Source organism: Phodopus roborovskii, unplaced genomic scaffold (assembly GCF_943737965.1).
Source record: "Phodopus roborovskii unplaced genomic scaffold, PHOROB, whole genome shotgun sequence".
Lineage (NCBI taxonomy): Eukaryota > Metazoa > Chordata > Mammalia > Rodentia > Cricetidae > Phodopus > Phodopus roborovskii.
Genome location: NW_026126482.1, coordinates 18,538,011 through 18,559,568, shown reverse-complemented (window position 1 = coordinate 18,559,568; position 21,558 = coordinate 18,538,011). Strand labels below are relative to the sequence as shown.

Below are 21,558 nucleotides of genomic sequence, written 5' to 3'. Positions count from 1 at the left end.
TAATTTTTAAAGACGTGGAAAAAATTCAAACCCTGACAACACAACAAAATGTGCCACTGAGGCAGATCAGGAGTAATGCAAATTACTCTGGTTACTTGCAAAAACTGTCTCACAATTCCTTATAAAGTTAAAAATATGTTTTAACTACAATTTGGCAATCTTGTTCCTGGTTATTTACCCACGTGAAATGAAAGCTTGCATTTACAGAAAACCTTATACATATGTATGTTGATAATGGTTATATCTATAATTGTGAAAACCTACCCTTCAACTGGGAAGTGGATTAGCATACTGGTTTGATTTTCCATACCCTAAGCAACAAAAAGGGCTGTTCTCCAAAATATGAAACAGCAAGGATAGATCTTGAATTCATTACGTGTTATACAGAGTAGATGCCGGCAGACTTACAAGGATACATGTTATGATTTCATCTATATGCCATTCTAGAAATGGCAAAGGATAAGCAGAAACTCCATCAGTGGTTGCCAGGCTGTAGATGGAAAAGGGTCATCGACCAAGAGACAGAGAGTCAGGGAACTATTCTACACACTAGTTATAGTGGTTATGACTAAACACGTCTGTAAAACTTCACAGAACTCTAAAGGACCAAATTTACTAAATGCAAACACATACAATCTTAAACATTAAAGGAAAATAAGGGTGAGGAATCCTGGCTACAAACAGGTAAAAATGAAAAACTACATAGGATCCAGTCACAGCATAAATGACTCCATCTGGTAAAAAAGTTTTATTTTAGCCTTAAAGCATATGTTCCAAATGTTCTTAAGGAAGAGACAGTCAAGTCAGGTCTAAGACACCATGAACACTTACAAACACGGAGCACCTGGAAGGCAATTACCAACCACTTGGAGAAGGAAGGAACTCCAGTGATTAAACTACCAATACCCATCCAACTAAGGGAGATGAGGGAGACAACAAGAAAAAGATAAAGATTGGAAACCCTCAGGTTTATACCAACAGTGAAAACACTAACCCAGCTAATTTTGAGAAAAGCACTTCAAACAGGCTAAACTCAATGGCTGTGAAAACATCTCGGTAGATGTATTTCACTGGAGATCAAAGGGAAATGAGACACAGCATTAGATTTAAGGCTCAGAGTACTTCTAGCAAAGAAAAGGTGGAGATCATTCACAGATGGAATACACAGAACGAAAGCTACCCCAAGAATCATGAGCAATGCTAGCCTTATGGAGCCGAGTTAGGCCAATGTGTCTCAGAAGCTTTCTCTTAGGAATCTCTGGTTTTATGTTTTGTTTGATCACAGTGGTAAAATAGACAGTTAAAAAGTTGTCACTGTAGCCCAAGCTTTCCCCTTCTATTTCAGTACTGCTGTCACTGAGTATATTCAGTAAAGTGAAAAGTAATGGATTGGACAATTCTGTTAATTAAACACAGGTAGATCAACAAGAGATACTCAAATATAGGTCAGATTACCTGAAGAGCCTATCTTGACAGCTGGATGAATGACCCTATCATTGCTTAAAGGACTCTTTAATGTCCCAATGAAGTATCAGAAAACAATATGACTTTAAAGAATCAGTCCTTAAACAGAAATATACACCAAAATTCCCCCGTGGACCTTTGTCAAAATGCCTACACCTTTACCAAAGCTCTATTACTAAAAATTCTAAATAAGAATCTTTTAGTTAAGGATTGTAAGAGTCCCACAACAGTGGTTCTGATGTACACATATATCACACACATCAACTCTAAGACTTAAGAGAAATAAACAAAAGCTGGTTCCACAATCAACCAGAGACTTTTTACTCTCAAGCTTCCATACCACATACTAAGCTCTGGGAAGCTTTCTAATCAAGAGCACACAGCATCCATTTTTCGAGTGTTACTAAAACTCTAAACCCATTCCCTTTACAATACCTGCAAGTCACTTACTGGCTTTGGTTAACCAAGTGTTAGATCTAGCCTCTTGGCAGAACTCAGGAAAATGAGTCACCCCATTGCTTAAACCTCAACTCACAGTTTTTCATAATGAAGCTGCCAGAAAGACTGTTAAAATCATGAACTCGAGCTTCAGTTCAATTAGGACTGAACTAGAACCAGAACCAATCTGCTGTACAGTTAGTCTGTTTTTCCAAAAGCAAGGTTTAAGATCACAACTTTTCAATCAAATTGTCATGCCCACCACAAAATTTACACTTACCCATCTCTCCCTTTGCTGACAATTTTTACTTCAAAATAATAAATCCCACAGGCTGCTGGTATTGGATGCGTGGCTCGAACAGATGCTGCATCTTTGGGGGTTTTACCATGACCTGCACGTGAAACAAGAAGGGAAGGGGCAAATGAGGTTTCCACGTGAAAATCTTAAAACAAGTCAAGAAAATAAGGCACCTGAATGAAACTTAATTTCAAGTAACTTGAAGAGGTAATGAAACATTTGTCATCACAATGAAACCAATATGCAAAACAGCTGAAGCTCCCCACCCCTTCCAAAGATCCCTTCACACTACGACTAGTTGAATTAAGAGTTCAGAGTTCTGAACACACTGTCTGGCAGTGGCCTTTTTTTTTTAAAAAAAAAAAACAGGGTTTCCCTGTGTAGCTTTGGAGCCTGTCCTGGAACTAGCTCTTGTAGACCAGGTTGGTCTCAAACTCACAGAGATCCACCTCCCTCAACCTCCCAAGTGCTGGGGCTAAAGGCATGTACCACCACCACCAACCAGCTTAACATTTTAGATTTATTTTAAAGATTTTTTCTTCCTTTATGTGTGTTTGCCCGAAACTATTATGTGTCCCACCTGTGTGCCTGCTGCCCAGAAGCTAGAAGGTGGTGTTGGATTCCCTGGAACTAGAGTTAGAGACTGTTGTGAAGTTGCAATGTGGGTTCTGGGAATCGAATCCAATTCATCTGTAAGAACTACTGAGTCATCTCTCCAGCCCCCAAATTACAGTATCTTAAGGTAGGGTATATTTTTAAATTACTCTGGATTGGAAGCACAGGAGAAAAGGATCTTAACTTTACCAGATCTAAATCTTCAATTAATTTGTAATAATCCTATATATTCTTCTGCAAAATTGACCACTTTTTAATTGGAGATACTTATATGATGGCATAATTTTAAATAAACTATATTAACAGGTAGATCTCTTAAAGAATTTATAACTCTGTTATTTCATATATTCTTATCCTCATTTCTGAAAAAAAAGCCCAACTCACACTTCTTCAGTCAGTACAGTCTATTGATGAGTACAACTCTGTAATTTGTTTCCTTTTTAAAGAAATGAAATAATAGCCAGGCGGTGGTGGCGCATGCCTTTATTCCCAGCACTTGGGAGGCAGAGGCAGGTGGATCTCTGAGTTTGAGGCCAGCCTGAACTGCACCGCTAGTTCCAGGACAACCAGGGCTACACAAAGAAACCCTGTCTCAAAAAAGGAAAACATACAAAAATGAAGTGAAATAACACAATGCTATGGTTAATATTATGGACCATGTGTTGAGTAATGGCTTGTATGATGTGTATGCATAAGAAAGCAAGTATGTATGTTCCATAACACTCTGGGGTCAGTTCTCTCCTTCCACTGTGGATCTAAGGACTGAACTAATTATCAGATTTGCACTTATTTCACCAGTCCACCAGGAAAATTTCTGATAAAGGCAAAGACTCAGTCCTAAGACCATAGAGAGCTAGGAAGTTAGCTAGGAAACAGAAGCAAAATGCAGCCTCCCCCTCTACAGCCCAACAGTTTTAACATATGTAGGCAACAGATTTATGCAGAGCTGAGCAGCAAGAAAAAAAAATAACTGCACAAACATGCAAAACAGTCACATGTACATGTGCTTATGGTGTGCATGTATGAGAGTATGTGTATCCATGTGGAGACCAGATAACACCAGGTATTGTCCCGAAGATGCCATCAACCTTGCTGAGAAAGACTCACTAGCCTAGAATTAAAGAGTAGGATATGCCAGGTGGCTAGGTGCCAATCTCTGCATCCCTGGAGCTGGGATTACAAATGCATGTCACCACCCACACAGCTCATTTTTGACAATGTGGGTCCTGATTGTGTTAGTGTGCACTTTACCAACTGGGCTATCTCCCCAACCCCAATACTCACAATAACTACTTAGTAAACAGACATTTACTAAATTGTGTTAACAGTGAAATAGTTTTTCAGTAAAATATAGTCAAACAGGGTACCCAATCATACAAAACCTATGTAAACTAAATGCACCTTTAAAAACTAGACAGTGATGATGGGAGATGCCATTATGTATATGTTTCTCATACTGGTTAATAATAAAGCACTGTTGGCCAATAGGAAAGGAAGATAGGAGGGACTAGGAGACAAGGAGGAAGAGGAAGTAGTAAGGAGGAGCCAAGATGGAGAGTCGGGAGAGAAATACATAGATCAGTAGAAATGGGTTAATAATTAAGGCAGAGCTAGCCGATAAGAAACAAGTAACCGGGCCAACAGCATTGTATCAAATACAGAGTCTCTGTGCATTATTTGGGGCTGGTGCGGCGGCGGGACAAGACCAGCAGCGGCAGGCGGAAAAACCGTACTTGTTACACAGTCATAGTTGGGTCCTTTCCCTGCCAGCTGTTGGCCAGGGCAGCTTATATGGCCTCTAAACAATACAGGTTACTTGCCATGGCTTTGGTTGCCCACCAGAACGAGATGGTTAAGACCCCATCGTCAAAGACAAGCTTTAGTTATAGTACACAAAGAAACCAAGGTGGAGCGGAACTAGAAATTTCCTGATAACTAGAGTTCATAGTGCCAAAAGGTGCTATGCAGGCTGCTGGGGGGAGAAGCCATCAACAGTCTTACTCAGCTGTGGAGAGTGTGTGCTATACTACTAACCTGCTAGGAAAATTATCCCTACTGGTGCAATAAATAGTAGAGGCATGACCAACCAACCATTCTGCTTGGATTCAGGGTCGGCTCACATCTAGTTCTATAAACCTGGCCAAAAGCCCATAGCTGAGGGCACAGGCTCTAGAGGGAAAGCTACTGCTATTGCTTTGGTAGAAGGATCATGATGTGACTATAAATTGGCTTCTAAACATTTATGTCTACGCCCATAGAGCTGCTGTCAGCTTTGGTCAAAGCAGCATCTTTCTACAGAGGGTGGTAGTTACTGGTCCAAATGTGGAGAATTACTGACTGTTGAATGTTCAACTCTAAGCTTGGTCTGTCAACACTGTCTCTTGTGAAGGATCCACAAGCAGTTCATGGTTATTAGGTGAGGGAATGGTGTAGCCATTGATAAGTTGTTCTTTTCCTATAAATAACCCATCAGCCAAATTCTGTAAGCAACTCTAATACAACTCGCTGAGTTAACACACACACAAACACACACATGCATGCACTTGAGGGGCATGGTGGTGATAAAAGGAGGGGTGAGTGGGAGTAGGACAGGAGAAAAGGAAACCCTGACTGGAATTCTAAATCAAGTATCTTACTGGGTTCTTAAAATAAACAGTAAATTTTGGCAGTGACCAAAGCTTATTTTAATTTATCAAAAATTTCATCCTAACAATGAATAAGATTTCTGGTAGTAGCCACAACTTCTAGGAGTAATCACAACATAGACTTAAGAAATAATATTTAACATATCTAGTACTATAGGAAAAGCACTGTTTTGAGTGAATTGTATTTAGTACCTCATTTAACATTCAAAACAGTTCAACAAAGGAAATACTATGTAGCCTCATTTCACAACTAAGGAAACAAAGTGAGATAAACCATGTCCATATTAGACATGCTGATTGAGAATTCCAAGCCAGGATATGTGCTCCAATTTAAATTCAAGAAGTCTGATCTAGCAAGAGTTCTGACCCCCACATGAAAGACTTAGGGACACCGAGAATTCTGGGAATTACTCCACATTTATCCTTATCTATTCTTCCTACATCAAGGCAGAAGAAAAAGAGAACTAATACTGGAAGGCACACAACTTCTCAGTGGCAGGTACTTTTGTATGCAATTTTCTCATTCAACATTTGTAACAGGCATTTTCTAGCATCATTTTTTTTTTAAATGAAAGTTTTACAAAGATGATATGATTTGTCCCAAATTGGCAGGCTCATGTTAAATCTATGCACATTAAAATCCCATACATGTTTTCATTATTCAGACTATCCATAAGTTCTTAACAATCTTTAATCTTTAAATAGCCTGTTTATTATGCTTTTCTAAAATAAAGTTCTGTAATTGTAAAAGTTAAAAGCATTTGTTTCATTATTAAATTTAAAAGTTACAGGGGTCTAGGGTGCAGCTCAGTAGAGAGCATTTGCCTAACATGCATAATGCTCCAGGTCAGTGGTTCTCAATTTTCCTAAACTGTGAATCTTTATTATAGTTCCTCATGTTGTGCTGACCCCCAATCATAAAATTATCTATTGCTTCTTTTATAACTGTATTTTGCTGCTGTTATGAATCACAATGTAAATATCTGATATGCAGAATATCTGATGTACAACCCCTGTGAAAGGAGTTGAAAACCACTGCCCTGGGCCAATCCCGTTTCACTAAAAACAAATAAAATATAGGAGATGTTGAGGTGTGTCTCAGCTTGTAGAGCACATGTCTAGCATGCTCAACACCCTAGGATCAATTCCCAGCACAGAAAATAAAGATATAAACAAACAAATAAATAAATATAATTTTGAAAAAAAAAAAAAAGGTACTACCCCTCTTAGGCAAGGCTGGTAATATCAGATACATAGGGCCTACCTCTAACTATGCTCATCAGATGTAAGATTATTATTTTAAAATCTGTAGTATTAAGAAGGTGGAGGGAACCAAGCCCACTAGTACAGGTTTGTCATGCCACACTGAAGCAGGATGGAAATCCAGTGTCTGCTTGGGCTAGAAAAATGAATTCCACACCAACCTGGACTATATGGTAAGATCCTATCTCAAAATAAAATGTAAAAGGAGGCTGGGGATACAGTAGCAGAGTGCTTGCCTAATGCATGCACGAAGGCCCGAAATTCAATCCCTACTGGGGGATGAGATTGAGATGGGAGCCACAAACATCCCTAATGTGGATTCGTGAATCTCACTTTAAAAGATTTATTTCAATCATTTTAAAAATGTTGAGGGAATGGGTATGTCATGTATGTGGGCACACACATGTCACAGGCACCTATGGAGAATCAAACCACAACTCTGTAGAGTCAATTCTAGTCCAATCTTCCCTTCCACTTTTACATAGGCTCCAGGAATCACACTCAGGTCTTTAGGCTTCATAACAAGTGCTTTTACCTACTGAGCCTTCGTGTTGATTCCCCAATTTTTTTAATTTTATTTTTTGGAGACAGGGTCTCCCCATGTAGCTCTGGCTATCAGTCCTGGATCTCACTATATAGATTCAAGCTCAGAGACCTGCCTGCCTCTGCCTCCCAAGTGCTAAGAGTAAAAGCATGTGTCACTACACCCTACTAAATTTAAGAGCTTAGCAATATGCAAAGACCCTGAGTAGAAGGGGCTAGGATTCTTAACAGAAGTATGTATATCCCTACAGTGCACCAAACCATCAGTGCAACAATGCATGGTCACAGGTTAGAGGTGCTAAGAAGGTTCCCTCTGAGTGCAGACTCAGGCACCTCACTTCCAACACACATGTACGTCAGTATGAGAAGTTAACAGTATGAGAATTAACATGAGAAAATGAGCCACAATCACACAGGACGTGACTTTTATCAACTGGAGTTCAGTATATAGTTTGCTTTGCCTTTACTTAGACCACATTAGTTTCCAAAGTTACTAAGGTCAACACTTTCCCCTCTCCTCTCCCTGAGGTTATTTCAAACATGTGTTATCCAGTTAAGACTATTTTATCAAGCTGGGTGTGGTGATAAGCAGCTGCAATCCCAGCACTTGGGAGGTAAAGACAGAGAATCAGGAGTTCAAAGCTGTTTTCAGCTACACATAGTGAGTTCACGGCCTGCTGGGGCTACTATATGAGACCCTATCACTGTGCTTCTCCACCTTCCTACTGCTGCAAGCCTTTAACACATTTCCGCTATGTTGTGGTGATCCCCAAGCATACAATTACTTTCACTGTTATTTCATTACTACAATTTTGCTACTGCTATGAATTGTAATGTAAGTATCTGATATGCAGGGTATCTGATTCAAGACCTATGTGAAAAAGTTGTTTGACTCCCAGGGGTGGAGACCCCCAGGTCTCTTCTGTCCTATCAGAAAGATCAGAAGAGAAGGTAGAAAGGACCTAGATTATCCTGTCAAGTTGACCCCAGTGGTGCTGGCCTATCACCCAGCTACTCGGGGTTCTGAAGGCTTGCAAAGTTAATAACTACTTGCCAGCATGAATTGAGACTCTACTTAAAAAAAATGAATCATATTCTGCATTCTACACTGGGACTTTTGCCTGTCTTACAAATGGTTTTTTAACTTAAGTTCATTGTAGTTCTTGGTATAGTTCTATGGTTTGCCTAAGACCATGTGTCCACAACTATAGTATACAGGATACTTTCACTGTCCTAAAAATAACCTCCATGCTTTATTTATTTGAACCCAATCCTTGGACACATCACTTTTTTACTGTCTCTACAGTTTTGCCCTTTAAGCAGGTTGCTTTCCCTTAGGAATATGTAGATCAAATTCAAACATGTGTCTACATGGCCTGATGGCTCATTTCATTAGTGATTGGTACTATCCCATGACATCAAACTTCTCACGTGTCTTGAGCCTGTCACCAATTACTTTAAGGTATCTTGGTTGCTACCAGTTTTTAAAGACCCTGGATAAATTTGTTGCAAACACTGAAAGGTAGGACAGGAGTCAATTTGGAGGGGATTAGTTCACAGGTAAGTTTCTGTACAGGTTCAAATGAGTTAGATAAATATTTGGGGATGCAACTGCTGGGAAGTATGGTGAAAATATATTTGGCTTTGTCAGAAACTGTCAAACCATTTCCAAAGTGACTGTATCATTTTGTATCCCCCCCCATTAACAATAATTTGAGTTTCTGTTATTAGGTCTCCTCACCAACAACTGGCATACTTTTCAGCTTTTTTTTTTTTTTTTTAAACAGGCTTTTCATTTCAGTTAAATAGGTGCCAAGCACTTACAACTTGAAGAAGAAAGTCCAAGGCTCAGGACCTAAGGCTGCAGAGTCCCTCACATGTAACACTGGTACAAAGGCCTTTGGGAACTGAAGTAGGCTTGTAGACCCCTGGGACTGTGACAGCTGCAGTGTACTGCCACACTGTATCAAAGCCCCACTCTCAGATGAGCACCCCAGCCCCAAGCTCCCAGAGTCCTGTCACTTTTAACACAGTTGTGTGGAAAACAGGGTTTTCTCAGCTATGCATTTGTGGACCTGAAGCAGACATACCTATTTTCTTCCTACACAACACACTCCTGAAGATTTCACTTCTAAACTTCATCTAATTCTCTCACTCTTTCCTTGGAGTTTTTCTCTTTCTTTCTCTGCTTCTAGGACAAGTTTACATGGGGATCTCTTAAAAGGCCTCAAATGCCTTTCCTTCATAAGCCTACCCTTCCACCACAGCAACCAGGAAAGCCACAGCCTACCTTCCCCAATACCACCTTAGCAGTCAGCCTCTGCTGAAAAGTCTAACGATGTGACAAACGATCACTGCCTCGAACTCATGATATCACCTGGCCTTTCCCAGGGCTACTAACAGTATGTTCAGAAACCTGGATCCAGTCAACCTGTTCCAATTATTCCACTAGGCTCACCCACATCTTCTTGACTCACATTAAGGTGTAAGTGCAGGAGTCTATTTTGTGACCATTAGATGTGGTAACAGTCAGCTCTCTGTTCTGCTATTCCAAAGTGACCTGTGTCCACACCAGTTTATGAATGTGCTACTACTGAAGGAACAGAAGGTTCTCTCCTCTCCAGGACCAACCAACCACCTGTGTTCTGCACTCCCCTCCCAGCCTTTGCCCCCTTGGCCCAAAAGCTAAATACCTTCAACCATTTTTCTCTTTAATTTCACCTAAAACTTAAGAGCACAATGTCCCCGAAAGTATACAGTTTTTCTAACAAAGTTCTGTGCCTCTATGTTATAAACCATCTTCAATATTGTATTAAGGCTGGTAATGAATAGAAGCTTTTTTAATTTTCAAAGTAATAAAAAAAAAGACCTTGCTGATAGCAATTTTATGTTTTAATTTTTTAAAAATTATTGGGACACCACACCATGAATTGAGATCATAGACTCATATTAATTTCACTTCAGTTTTTACCCACAAACTAAGACTGACTTACAAATGATACAACTGTTGCTAATAACACTTTCAGATTTTTAAGAAGTCCTGATTAGGTAAGATTTTCATCTATCCTGACATTAAAAACAGAAAGATCTTTTCCCCTTAACCTTCTATTGGTACTGCCTAACCTTTCTACCGTTCTCAAGCCTGCTCTATGTGTCATGCTCTCCCTGTTCGGATCCCTCCACTTACTCTTTCAATCTCTGGGTTTTGTTCCCCTCATGAAATCTGAACTGCTCTCCCTAAGGCTACAATGGTCTTATTGTAATAAATGCCCTATTCCACAGCACACTACATTATGCATGCACTAGGGGCCTCTTCCACCTTCCTCACCCTCCTGTGACACTACCCTCCTCCCCACTCAGGTTCCTTGAACCCGTTTCTTCTTGGGCCCCCACCTGGCTTTTAATGATGCAGTACAGTTCTGCCTCTGCCATGGCTCTTTCCCATTCCACATGATCCGACACTTTCAGTTTCAACTACCATCCATCCCTCTTCCCAAGCTTCTGGTGACTTCAAGGAATAAGCGCCTCACGGTGTCCCTAATGAAGACAGTAGGACTCAGACTATGCTGTTGCCACCACAGTTTGCATTTTATAACTATCCCCAATCCAAACTAACTCAACACAACTGCTATGGTTTCAAGTGGGAACTGACCCTCATGTGTTTGAAATTGTCCTCGGCTGTTAAGACTATCTGGGAAGGTTGTGGAACCTTTAGGAGGTGGCATCACTGAGCTGGAATCGAGTGGCTGGCTCTACTTTAGCCTAACTGCAGTCTATTTCCTGATCCACAGTGATGTAAACAAACAGCCTCCCAGTCCTGCTGCCATATGCACCCCACCACATCTTCTCCAATATGGAGCACCGCATACCCTCTCAAAAGAGTGAACGGAGTTAAGTCAATCCTCCCCCATGCTATTTCTGCCAGCCATTTTGTCACAGTGATGAGAAAAGTAACTGATCAACATGCCAGCACCCCAACTGAAGTCTACCAGTTCACACAGTAACAGGCCATGAAAAACTATCCAATAAACTGAGAATTAGCTAGGCAGACACCATAAGGCCTCGGGACTTCAAATGGGGAAGGAAAGATAAGCAGGTCATAGGGAGACCCAAAATCTGCAACTGTAGCTGTGTCTCAACTGCAGAATAGCTAGAGCCTTGTGGCTTTCCACTGCTGACATCACTTACAGACCCTTGATTCTGCTCCTCTTTAGGGCTCCCCCATTCCCCATCAGTATCTCCTGGTTTCCACTTCTGGGACCTGGCATGGTGGCACACACCTTCAATCCCAGCACTTGGGAAGCAGAGGCAGTCAGATCTCTGTGAGTTCGAGGACAGCCTGGTCTACAGAGCTAGTTCCAAGACAGACCCCAAAGCAATAGAGAAACCCTGTCTGGAAAAACCAAAAAGGAATCATAATGCAAATATATGATATGCAGGATCTCTGATAAAAAAAGATCCCTGTGAAAGGTTGTCTGACCCACCCCCACCCCCCAAAGTTGAGAACCACTGGTTTAGAGAGTCAGTCATGGTCAGCTTCTTTGGGAAGTTAAGCTCGTTGGTCAAGCTTAAAAGATGAGAGCAAGGGATTAGATCTTATTCTGTAGGAGCTGGAGAATCATTAGAAGATTTTAAATAGGAAGCATCTGGATCACATCTTTATTTTTACCAGACCTCACAATTGAATGAATGAGATCCAAGTGTGTAAGACCAAAAAAGAAAAAAGCCAATTCCTTTAGAAAACTGTTGCTTTAAAGACTAACTGGACCAGTGGAAGACAAGAGCTACATATATATGAGACTTTAAAGGTAATATGAGGTAAGAATAATGAGAGAAATCAAGGAGGGTTAGGTTTCTGGCTCTGTTGAGGTCTTAAAGTAAACCTTTAGTCAAACAGATTTGGAAGATGTTAGTTAGCACTGTATTACAGTATCTTTGGGGATAGGTGAAAAGGGGAACCTTTTGTTTGTGAGACAGGATCTTAACTATGTAGCCTTGGCCCTGTAACTTGACTTGTGACCAGGCTGGCTTTGAACTCAGAGATACATCTGCCTCTCAGCCTTCTGAATACTGGGATTAAAGGCTGTCTGTCAGGTTCCAGAAGTGGAAACCAGGAGATACTGATGGGGTGGGGCATAGGGGAAAGTCCTACAGATGAGCAGAATCAAGGGTCTGTAAGTGATCTCAGCAGTGAAAAGCCACAAGGCAAAATTACAGTTATGAAGTCGCAATGAAATAATTTTATGTTTGGTGGTCACCACAACTTGAGGACCTGCACTGAAGGTCTCAGCACTGGAAGTCTGGGAACCGCTGCAATCCTTTCCAGGTTAGTTAGATGCTCCTATCTTCCACGGCATCCTCTAACAGTTTCCCTACTACTCCACCTTATGTTCTTTGAGCTGTGTGAGGTCAGAGACAGTATTGTAATCATCTTTAAGCCCAGAAACCAGCACCCAGTAAACATGCAGAAAAGCTTAAGTGAAAGGATGAATGAGTGGAGTAAACATATACAAACTTACCAGAATTTTCTGCCCCATGGCAACTGCTTGATTATCACTGTTGCTATCCAGCATGGATTCTCTTTAATAATTTTAAAAAGCTCAGAGTCAGCTATCAGAGAGTGAATGATGAAGGATCAGAGAAGCAGAGCTGCCAGCCTCTAGAGTTCTTACCTCTACCAATGCTCAGATCAAGGAGGCAATCCTGTCCTCAGACTGCTTCAAACTGACAGCTACTCAGACTGCACTGAGCTCCTGTCTCAAATGGCCTTATATTCCTCTCTCTGCCCAGCCATATCGTCTCCACCTCACTAGTATTGGGATTAAAGGCATGGGATCCCAAGTGCTAGGAACACCTGTGTGTGAATTGTGTAGCACCAGGGTGGCCTTGAACTAACAGAGATCTATCTGTCAGCCTCTGTCTCCCAAGTGTCTGACCTCTACTGCTAACTACACTCTGATCTTCAGGCAAGCTTTATCTGTTATAGCATCAACAAAATATCACCACATTACTATCTAGGTTTTTCCGAGTGTAATAATTAAATCCAATAAAGACAAATTTGCAAAATATTAGCAAAGAGATCCCAGAGAAAACTCAGTTCACTTTGATTTTTTGTTCTAATACAAGATCTTACTTTGAAGGCCAGGCTGGCCTAGAACTTCCCCCTCTACCTCTCACACATTCTGTGGTTACAGGTATTTTACCACCATGCCCAATATAAATTCTTTGATTTTAAACATCTCTTAAATCGCAGAGAAAGATTGTCTCCCTTAATCACTTTTTAGTCTTATTTTATGATCTCTCGCTGAACCCGGAACTGTTTTCTGATTAACAAGTCCCCAAGATACACCTGTCCATATCCATCCCCCTCCTCCCTCAGGAGTATCAGGCACACATACTGACACACCCTGCTTTGCTTTCTCAGGAGCAGTGGTGATCTGAAGTCAGGTCCTCATGCTTGTATAGCAAGCACTTTACCCACTAAGCCAACTTCTCAGCACCCTATAATCCTTAACAGACCTTTGTCCTTGTAAGCAAACATTTGTTAAAATATTTGTTCAGACTTAAGGAATACAAGGTCAGTGAGATAGCTCCGTGAATAGGATACTGCTAAAAACCTAAATTTAATTTCCACAGGTCCCACAAGATGCAAAGAACCAACTTTGGAAGGTGTTCTCTGACCTTCACATATACATGACCACAACACACAACTGCACATAAGCCTGCATGCACACACACAAATAAAAGAATACAAAGAAAAAAATACAAAAATTGTAAGCAATTATATTTAGTAAGGGTTAAAAACTAGTAACTTCAGGGACCTGGTGAATTAATTCAAAAGAGCTTAATATTCTCCCAGGACCTGAGTTTGATTCCTAGCACCCACACTAGGTGGCTCACAACTGCTAGTAACTCCAGTCCCAGGAGATGCAATGTCCTCTTCTGGACACCAGGGCACAATCAGGCATCCTATCCCTCTACCCACATCCCTCCCACACACACACATAAAAACACTATCTACTTAGAGATTCTAAAGATGCTTCAATTAAAAGGTGCATTTCACTTTCCCATCATTCCCTCAGATTCCCAAGTTCTCTGGCATGTGTGCTAAGCATTTTAAGTCAGGAGTATCAAGGAGTCAAGTTTTCTGAAGCACTGTCTCATTTCAACTGCCTTTCTCCTTAATGACAAGTACCTTTGAGCACAACTGTTTTTTAGAAATGTGAAGTTATTCTCACACAAATGGAAATATGCAGTATTAAGACAAAGATCACAAAATTTGGAGTCAGGAAAAATAGTCTTTTTCTTCAAATTTTTAAAATTATTTTATGTGTAAAAGTGTTTTGCCTACATGCATGTGTGTATATGTATTCCCGATGCCCAAAAACTTAAAAAGAGGGCATCAGATTCCTTGGAACTGTAGTTATGGATGGTCATGAGCCACCATGTAGGTGCTAGAACTTGAGCAGGTCCTCTGCAAGCTCAACACATGCTCTTAACAGCTGAGCCATCTCTTCAGCCCCACAAAATTAATTTTTAATCCTGTCTGACTTGTGCCTGAGAAAATCCTAACCTTCAGGTGCCCCCACTTTCCAAATGTACATGTGTTTCTGTAAAGCATCCTAATAGTGATAGTGCACATGTACGTGTGCCCAGCATGTGCATGTGTCTATAATCTGTAACGGAAACATTTAGGCTAACCGAAACCAATGTCATATTCATTAAAAATAAAATAAAGTTACTATAATTAAATCTAAACCTATCACTTCAAAAATTAGTCAGTATCAACAATTTCTGAAATAAGAGGGGCATCCCTGCATGTTTCGGTAACAGATGTGTGACTGTTAAATAAAAACCCTCAAAAATATAAGGCTAAATCTAGGACCCACATGATAAATAGGACCTACTCCTACAAGTTGTCCTCTGAGCCCTTGCATGAGCCCTCCCCTCCCCCCACACACTATAAAAAGGAAAAACTTAACATACACTATTCTGCAATTCCATTCATTTTATCTAGGTATCTGTCATTGCTAACATGGGACCTTTAGATCACTAAAGAGACTGTTTCCACAATTGGCAATTCAAATTTAGAAAACATTTAAACACAGAATTTGTTCAGAGGAAAGGAAATCAAGCTCATCATTCTGGGAAATCAAGTATGATTAATCATTTAAAATTCTATAATAGAGAAAAATGTCAATCAAACAGTAATTTCTTGGGTTAAAAAAATCAGGACAGCAAAATGATACATAAAACATCTAATTCTTGTTTGTGACTTGTAAGTTTTATTATTCACTACCTACATTTCCTTTTTGCTACTGAGTCAAAGTTGCTCAGTAATTTGGTTTCCTCTCAAAAGACACACAGGAAAAATAGTTACAACAGAAAACCATACAGACTTTAAAATAACTAGACCAGATGACTGTTTGGAAAAGAGACACTGCCTTTGTAACATGGGGAAAGTGAGAAACAAAGAGATAAAAACAGGGCAAAAAGGATGACAACAACAAATCTGTTCTTCCAGTATTAAGAGTTTATGTTTATAAAACAGTGATGCTTCCAGAAAGTGAATCTCAGTGTTACACAACAGAAAGTAATAAAAAGGCCAACAGGAAAAAATAATTGCAACAACAGTATCATAATAGTCAAGCCCCAACCACATAAGCATACACTTGTCTCTGGCCCAGATGATTAATTTTACATATTAATGAAGTAAATACAACTAATCAAGGCACGTTACAATGTTAAACAGGCCATAATGGTGAGTCTTCAGCTACCATGGAAATTTCCTTATGGACTATGCAGCCCAACTCCCACATCACTCACAAGAAACGGAGGCCCTCTCTCTTAACATACCTAACATTATCAGTGACTGACTACCAGGGCTCAGAAGGCTACCATTCTTTGTTCACTCATACAGTCTCTGCTTTTATAAGCTTTTTAATTACCATAAACCACAATCTTAAAATGATAAAGTTTTTCAGATCTAACAAAAGCATTCTGGCAGCGAAAATAGAAGTAAACACTTCATAGCATAGCACCCACTGTTCACATAAATTCAAAAACAAAACTAAGTAATAATCTAAAAAGAATCAACAAAATGTCCTAAATATAGAGGGGGGAAAAAAACAAAACCAAAACCCCTTCAGTATTTTGAAATTTCCAGCCACTTAGAACAAGGGACATAACGTCTGAAATAGTAAGCACCTCTTTGGATCTATGGCAAGAGTAAAAAAGAATGTTCGACAAGGCCTATCTTTGTGTAGCCTCTTTACAGCCAAGTCATTTAGCAGATTTCTGTTGTCATACCCGTTTCCAATTAAATAATAGCTGATTTATCAAGATTCTTATCAAACCCCAGTTCTGAATTCTTTCAGAGTCTTATCACAAGGTTGTTTATATCCTCATCCATGCTTGTCACTAGGATCTGAAGACCCTTCCTTCAGAGCCAATCAAAAAGAACCTGCTTAGACTGTAAAAGCTCCTGCTTTAGATGTAAGGCCTGAAACAGACTGTGCTTCCAAAATGACACCATCGCTGCATTTTCTTTTTTACCCCCTCTGCACAAGTAAACTTGACGCATGCCATTAATGTGAGCTACTATTCAAAACCTCCTTACTGCCATTTATAATAATTTTCTATACAAGAGATCTGCTTAAAGCTTTGTTTTACCCTAGGAAAAGTGGGGATGGGAGGGAGCAGAAACCTAAGGTGGCTGGTTAGTTTGCTAACTGCAGGTGCAAAATATAAGGCAATTTTTTTCCAAATGCTAAACAACATGTTTTAAACCCTTGTTTTTCAACAAAACTTCACGTAACATCAACCCGGAAACACAGAGCATTTCCCATCCGGAGGGGCGGTTTCTGTTCCCCGAAGAAAACAGGGAATCCTGAGGTTCCCCGCTCGCCCTCCCGGCTGCTTTCAATAAGGTGCGATGACGGCCAACTTGGGCCCCTCGTCCTTTTGTCCCCCTAGACAATCTCTGGCCTAATTTGGGACAAATCCTCCACTGATCACGCCTCCCCCCCCCCCCGTGTATCTCTGCGCTCCCTTAATTAGAAACTGTACCTCGGAATCGTGCCTCACCCCCGCTGCGTAAGAGGAGACCGCCTGACCCTCCACCTGGAGAACAATGTAATCCAACTCCGGCCCTTGGATTTATCTCGGGGAAATCGGAAGGTGCGATGTGCCCGGTCATCCCGGATTCCCTCAAAGCGTCCAGATCCCGGCCTAGGAAGCCCAGCCCCTGGCCACCCGGGGACCCACTCTCACCTTCCCTCGCCCAGAGCCTCGCCCCGCACCGCCGGATCTCTCCGCGGGACCCCGCGCCCCGTACCTTTGTAGTGCACCCGCAGGTTGTTCTGCGAGAGGCCGATGTAGCTGAACTTGTCCTTCGGGCTCCAGGACCGGGGCAACGGCGTCTCCTGCTCGTCCACGGCCGGGTAGAGGCGCTTCAGCCGCCGCTGCAGCTCCTTCTCCTGCTCGTTGAGGGCCGAGTCGCCGTGAGGGAAGGGGGCCGCGGCGCTGCTGCCCGCCGCCAGGCCCGGGGCCGGGACGCCTGCGGCCGAGCCGGGGCCCGCGGCCAGGCCGGGTGGCGCGCTGGCGGGGGCGGCCGCCGAGGCGGGGGGCGGCGGCGCGGCGGTGGCCGGGGGCGGCGGCGGCGGCGGGTGGAGCAGCAGGGCGGCCGCCGCGGCCCCCAAGCCTCCGCCGGGCGAGCCGGCCGGAGAGGAGCCGGCGCCGGCGGCCGCGGGCAGGGCGACTCCGGAGCCCGGGGCCCCGGCGGCGGGCGGCGGCGGCGGCTGCTGTTGCGGCGGTGGTGGCGGCGGCTGCCCGGACATCCCGGCCGCGACTCAGCCTGCGGCACCTCCACTCGTCCCTGCTTCCTCCTGCGCTTCCCGGGGGCGCTGTCGCTGCGGCCGCCGGCACCAGGCGCCCAGAGTCCGCCCGCCCCGGAAGCAGGCGGCGGGCCGCGCGGCCCGGCGGAGCGCGGCGGTTGAGGCGACCGGCCGCGGGCGGGCGGGCAGGCAGACGAGCGCGAGGGAACGTTAGCCCGGAGCTGGCGGGCGCGCGGCCCTGGGCGACGCGGTGAGACGGCGAGGGGCGCGGGCGGGCGGGCGCGCGGCCCAGGGCGGCTCGATGGAGCGGGGAGGCTGCGAGAGGTGCGGGCGGCCGCGGCGGCCGCTGCTCTCGCGGCTGTTTCCCGGCGGGCGGGCGGCGCGAGACGCTGCGCGCGGGCGGCGCCAGGCGAAGGGGCGGGCCGCAGCGCGAGGGGCGGGCCGGGTGCGCGCGCGGACGGGCTCCTCGGCGGCCTAGGGCTCGCGGGCGCGGGCGCGGGCTCGGGCGGCTGCGGGGACCCTAGCTGCGCCCGCCGGCCGGCAGCCCGCACGCCTCGTCGGGTCGGCCCTCCTCAGCCGCGGGGAGCCCGCGTCGCGCCCAGGCCAGAGCAATCGAGCCCCGCTGGGCCGCCGGGAGCCGAGCCCCGGGTTCCTAAAGCCTTGACGCTAGCTGGTCAATAAAGGGCCCCTGGAAACCATTTCTGAAGGCGAAGTCTCCCGCTTAAAAGAGGGACTGTCCCACTAATTAATTAATTAGTGAGTTTATGAGGAGTCCGAGTGAACTTAATGGGTGTGTGTGTGGGGGGGAGCCACGTTAGGACTACCAATCAAGGCTGGCAGATCGTCAAAGGGCAGGGACGCGAACTGCGTGTGCATTTGGGAAGGGCTTCTGGAGACGTCAAAACATTTTATAAGACCGTTCTCATCACAGGCCTCTTTGTTAGGTGGCAGAGAATTATGCCCATTTTTTAACATGGAAATATTTACTGAGGTCAGCAGAGTCTTATTTTTAAGGGACTTCCTACTTTGCAATTCTCAGAAGAGTGCTTGCTTGGTCAACTCATTTGGCACAATTTGCCAAGTGTTGCTGTCCGGAGCCCGCATAGCATTACTATTCTGTTTTCGCCACTTCCCTTTGTTTAGCTTGCTCTTTCCTTAGCCGGCAAAAACCAGGATTCACACATGTAAGCTACATGATACACATTCTGATGCTGTGGTTGCTTCCCGAGATGATGGGGTGGTAATTATTGGGCCATATAAGCAAGGAGTGTTTGGCTGAATGGAGAACTAGTTATTTTGTTTCTGGAGAGCATGGATCAATGCTGATTTAATTGAAGACTCCCATAGCGCCTGGCCAAAACTAGTAGTCATTCCATCTAATTTCCATCTTAAATTACCCACACTAGGCACTCCATTGTTCTTTAATAGAAAATATCACAGAACTCTAACCTATGGTCTGAATTCTTCAAGTCACAGCGCTTTTACATGATGCCATTGAATTTAAAGCACACTAAAACTTTCATTTATATAAAAATAGCAATGAGTTCAATGAAAGTCACGCTCTTCTACATGTTGGTAGCCAAGATGGAACATATGGGCGCCAAGCTCGTCAAACTTTCTTGAAAGAGTCATCAAGATTTTACTCATGGAATGCACTACTTTTTTTTTTTTTTCCAGTTTGAACTTTTTATATATCCTAGGCACTGTTAATGGAATAGACTTCTCTAAAACAGTGTTGGAAGCTTTTCCTTGAAGGGACTGGTTGTCCTCCAGGCAACCTCAAAAATAATGAAATCTGAGAGGACACTAAAATGGCACTTCCTCACATCAAGAGAGTTGGAGAACATTGGCGACATCAGTTTGGTGTGTATTTGTGGGCACAAGGGTAACCATACTTTTGGGCTAACCAGGTTAAGGAGATAGATACCTCAGTTGGTAAAGTGCTTGCTATACAACACAAAGACCTGAGTTCAAGTCCCCAACACCTACATCAAAAGTGGGGTGTGGTGGCTCACACTTGTAATCACAGTGGAGAGGCAGAGACAAAAGAGACCTTGGGACTCAGTGAGCAGCAAATCTAGCCCACAGCCCGAACAAGAGGTCCTGTTCCTGAGGAAAAACCTGAAGCTAAAGTCTGATCTCTCTATATGCTTGGGAGCAAACACACATACACTCTAAATAAACAAGTGGATAATAAAAAGTAGAAGCCAAGTAACAAAGCCAAGTGTGGAAATGTTAATGGTAGATGAATGTATAGCGCAAAGGAAAGACAGCCCAACATGAACAGACTAGAAGAAATTATCCATATGCCACTTAGTGGGATTATGGTTACAGGAACACATACTGCATATCTGTGCAATTTCTCTTTCTAAACGCCTCCCTTTCTGGCAGAGGAATTGCCAAAAGAGAGACAAGCAATTAGATGAAGGCACCACTCACCACCTTTCAAACAGGCCCAGTTTCAGACACACTCCCTAGAGGCTGCTTGCATGAGCACAGGCTGAAGCAAAGGTTTTATGGCCTTTTTAAAACGTGGCTTACCCACATGGAAAAATTACTATGATGTACTAAATGAAAAGATGCTATCCAATAATTATAGCACTATCCAAATCATTACTAAAAGACATGAAAGAACATCATAAAAATGTTTCAATGATAGACAATTAAAATGTATAATTAAAAATAAATTATAACAAAACATTGTAATTGTACATAGACAACTGGTAAAAATCCATTAACCATGAACTTGATTGCTCTTCTTGGGCCTAGAGTTTTCCATCTTTATCATATATTACTACAATATTTTCTGTTCAGTCATGTCTGATGAGTTTCTCAGTAACAAATAACAAGAGACAAATCTGACTATCCTAAGCACACAGAGAACCTAATGGAGAAATCAGATGTTCCAAAAATTGACCAGAAATCTGGACAACCAGAGAGACAAAGATCAATAAAGGTAGGCCCAGGCCCTGACTGGACATGCCACTCTCGGCTCTCTGACTTGTGATCTCCGTATCACTCACCCACATTTCAAAGGTGGCAAGAACACATCTCATACCCATGCCAGTGACTACCAATAGACAGGCTGACATCTTAAGCCAAGTGTTATAGGGATGTTAACTCATTGATACCTGCAGCTCAGGATAGTCCTGCAATGGTTGTAGTCCTCAGAGTCTACCCTCCAGACAATATTCATTGAGTATCAGACATCTCCTTTTCTGACTATGGGCTGATATGGAGTAGTAGAGAACATACTGTTCTGGTGGGAAAAGGACCCTTGTTATAGAGGGTCTTCAATACCACAAAAGAGGTTAAGACACTGGCCAGCTTCATATACATTCATGATAATATCCTTCTGTGTACTGAAAATTGGCAAAATCTAGAATATGAGTTTAGGGTTTGTATTAGTTATCAGTTGCTGGATCCTCAAATTTAGTGGTTTAAAATTTATCATTGA

The 21,558-nt window shown here is 42.9% G+C and overlaps 1 protein-coding gene across 1 annotated transcript in view; it reads right to left on the bottom strand.

The window, feature by feature from the left end:
* Positions 1 to 18,232, bottom strand: part of Ranbp9 (RAN binding protein 9) — a 74,536-nt gene extending 56,304 nt beyond the window's left edge. The window contains exons 1-2 of the mRNA XM_051194358.1: positions 17,603 to 18,232; positions 2,183 to 2,294 (exon numbers count right to left, since the gene is read on the bottom strand). Of these exons, the coding sequence (XP_051050315.1) occupies positions 2,183 to 2,294; positions 17,603 to 18,104 (614 nt within the window). The 5' untranslated portion in view covers positions 18,105 to 18,232. The remainder of the gene's footprint in view (positions 1 to 2,182; positions 2,295 to 17,602) is intronic.
* Positions 18,233 to 21,558: the final 3,326 nt, after the last annotated feature.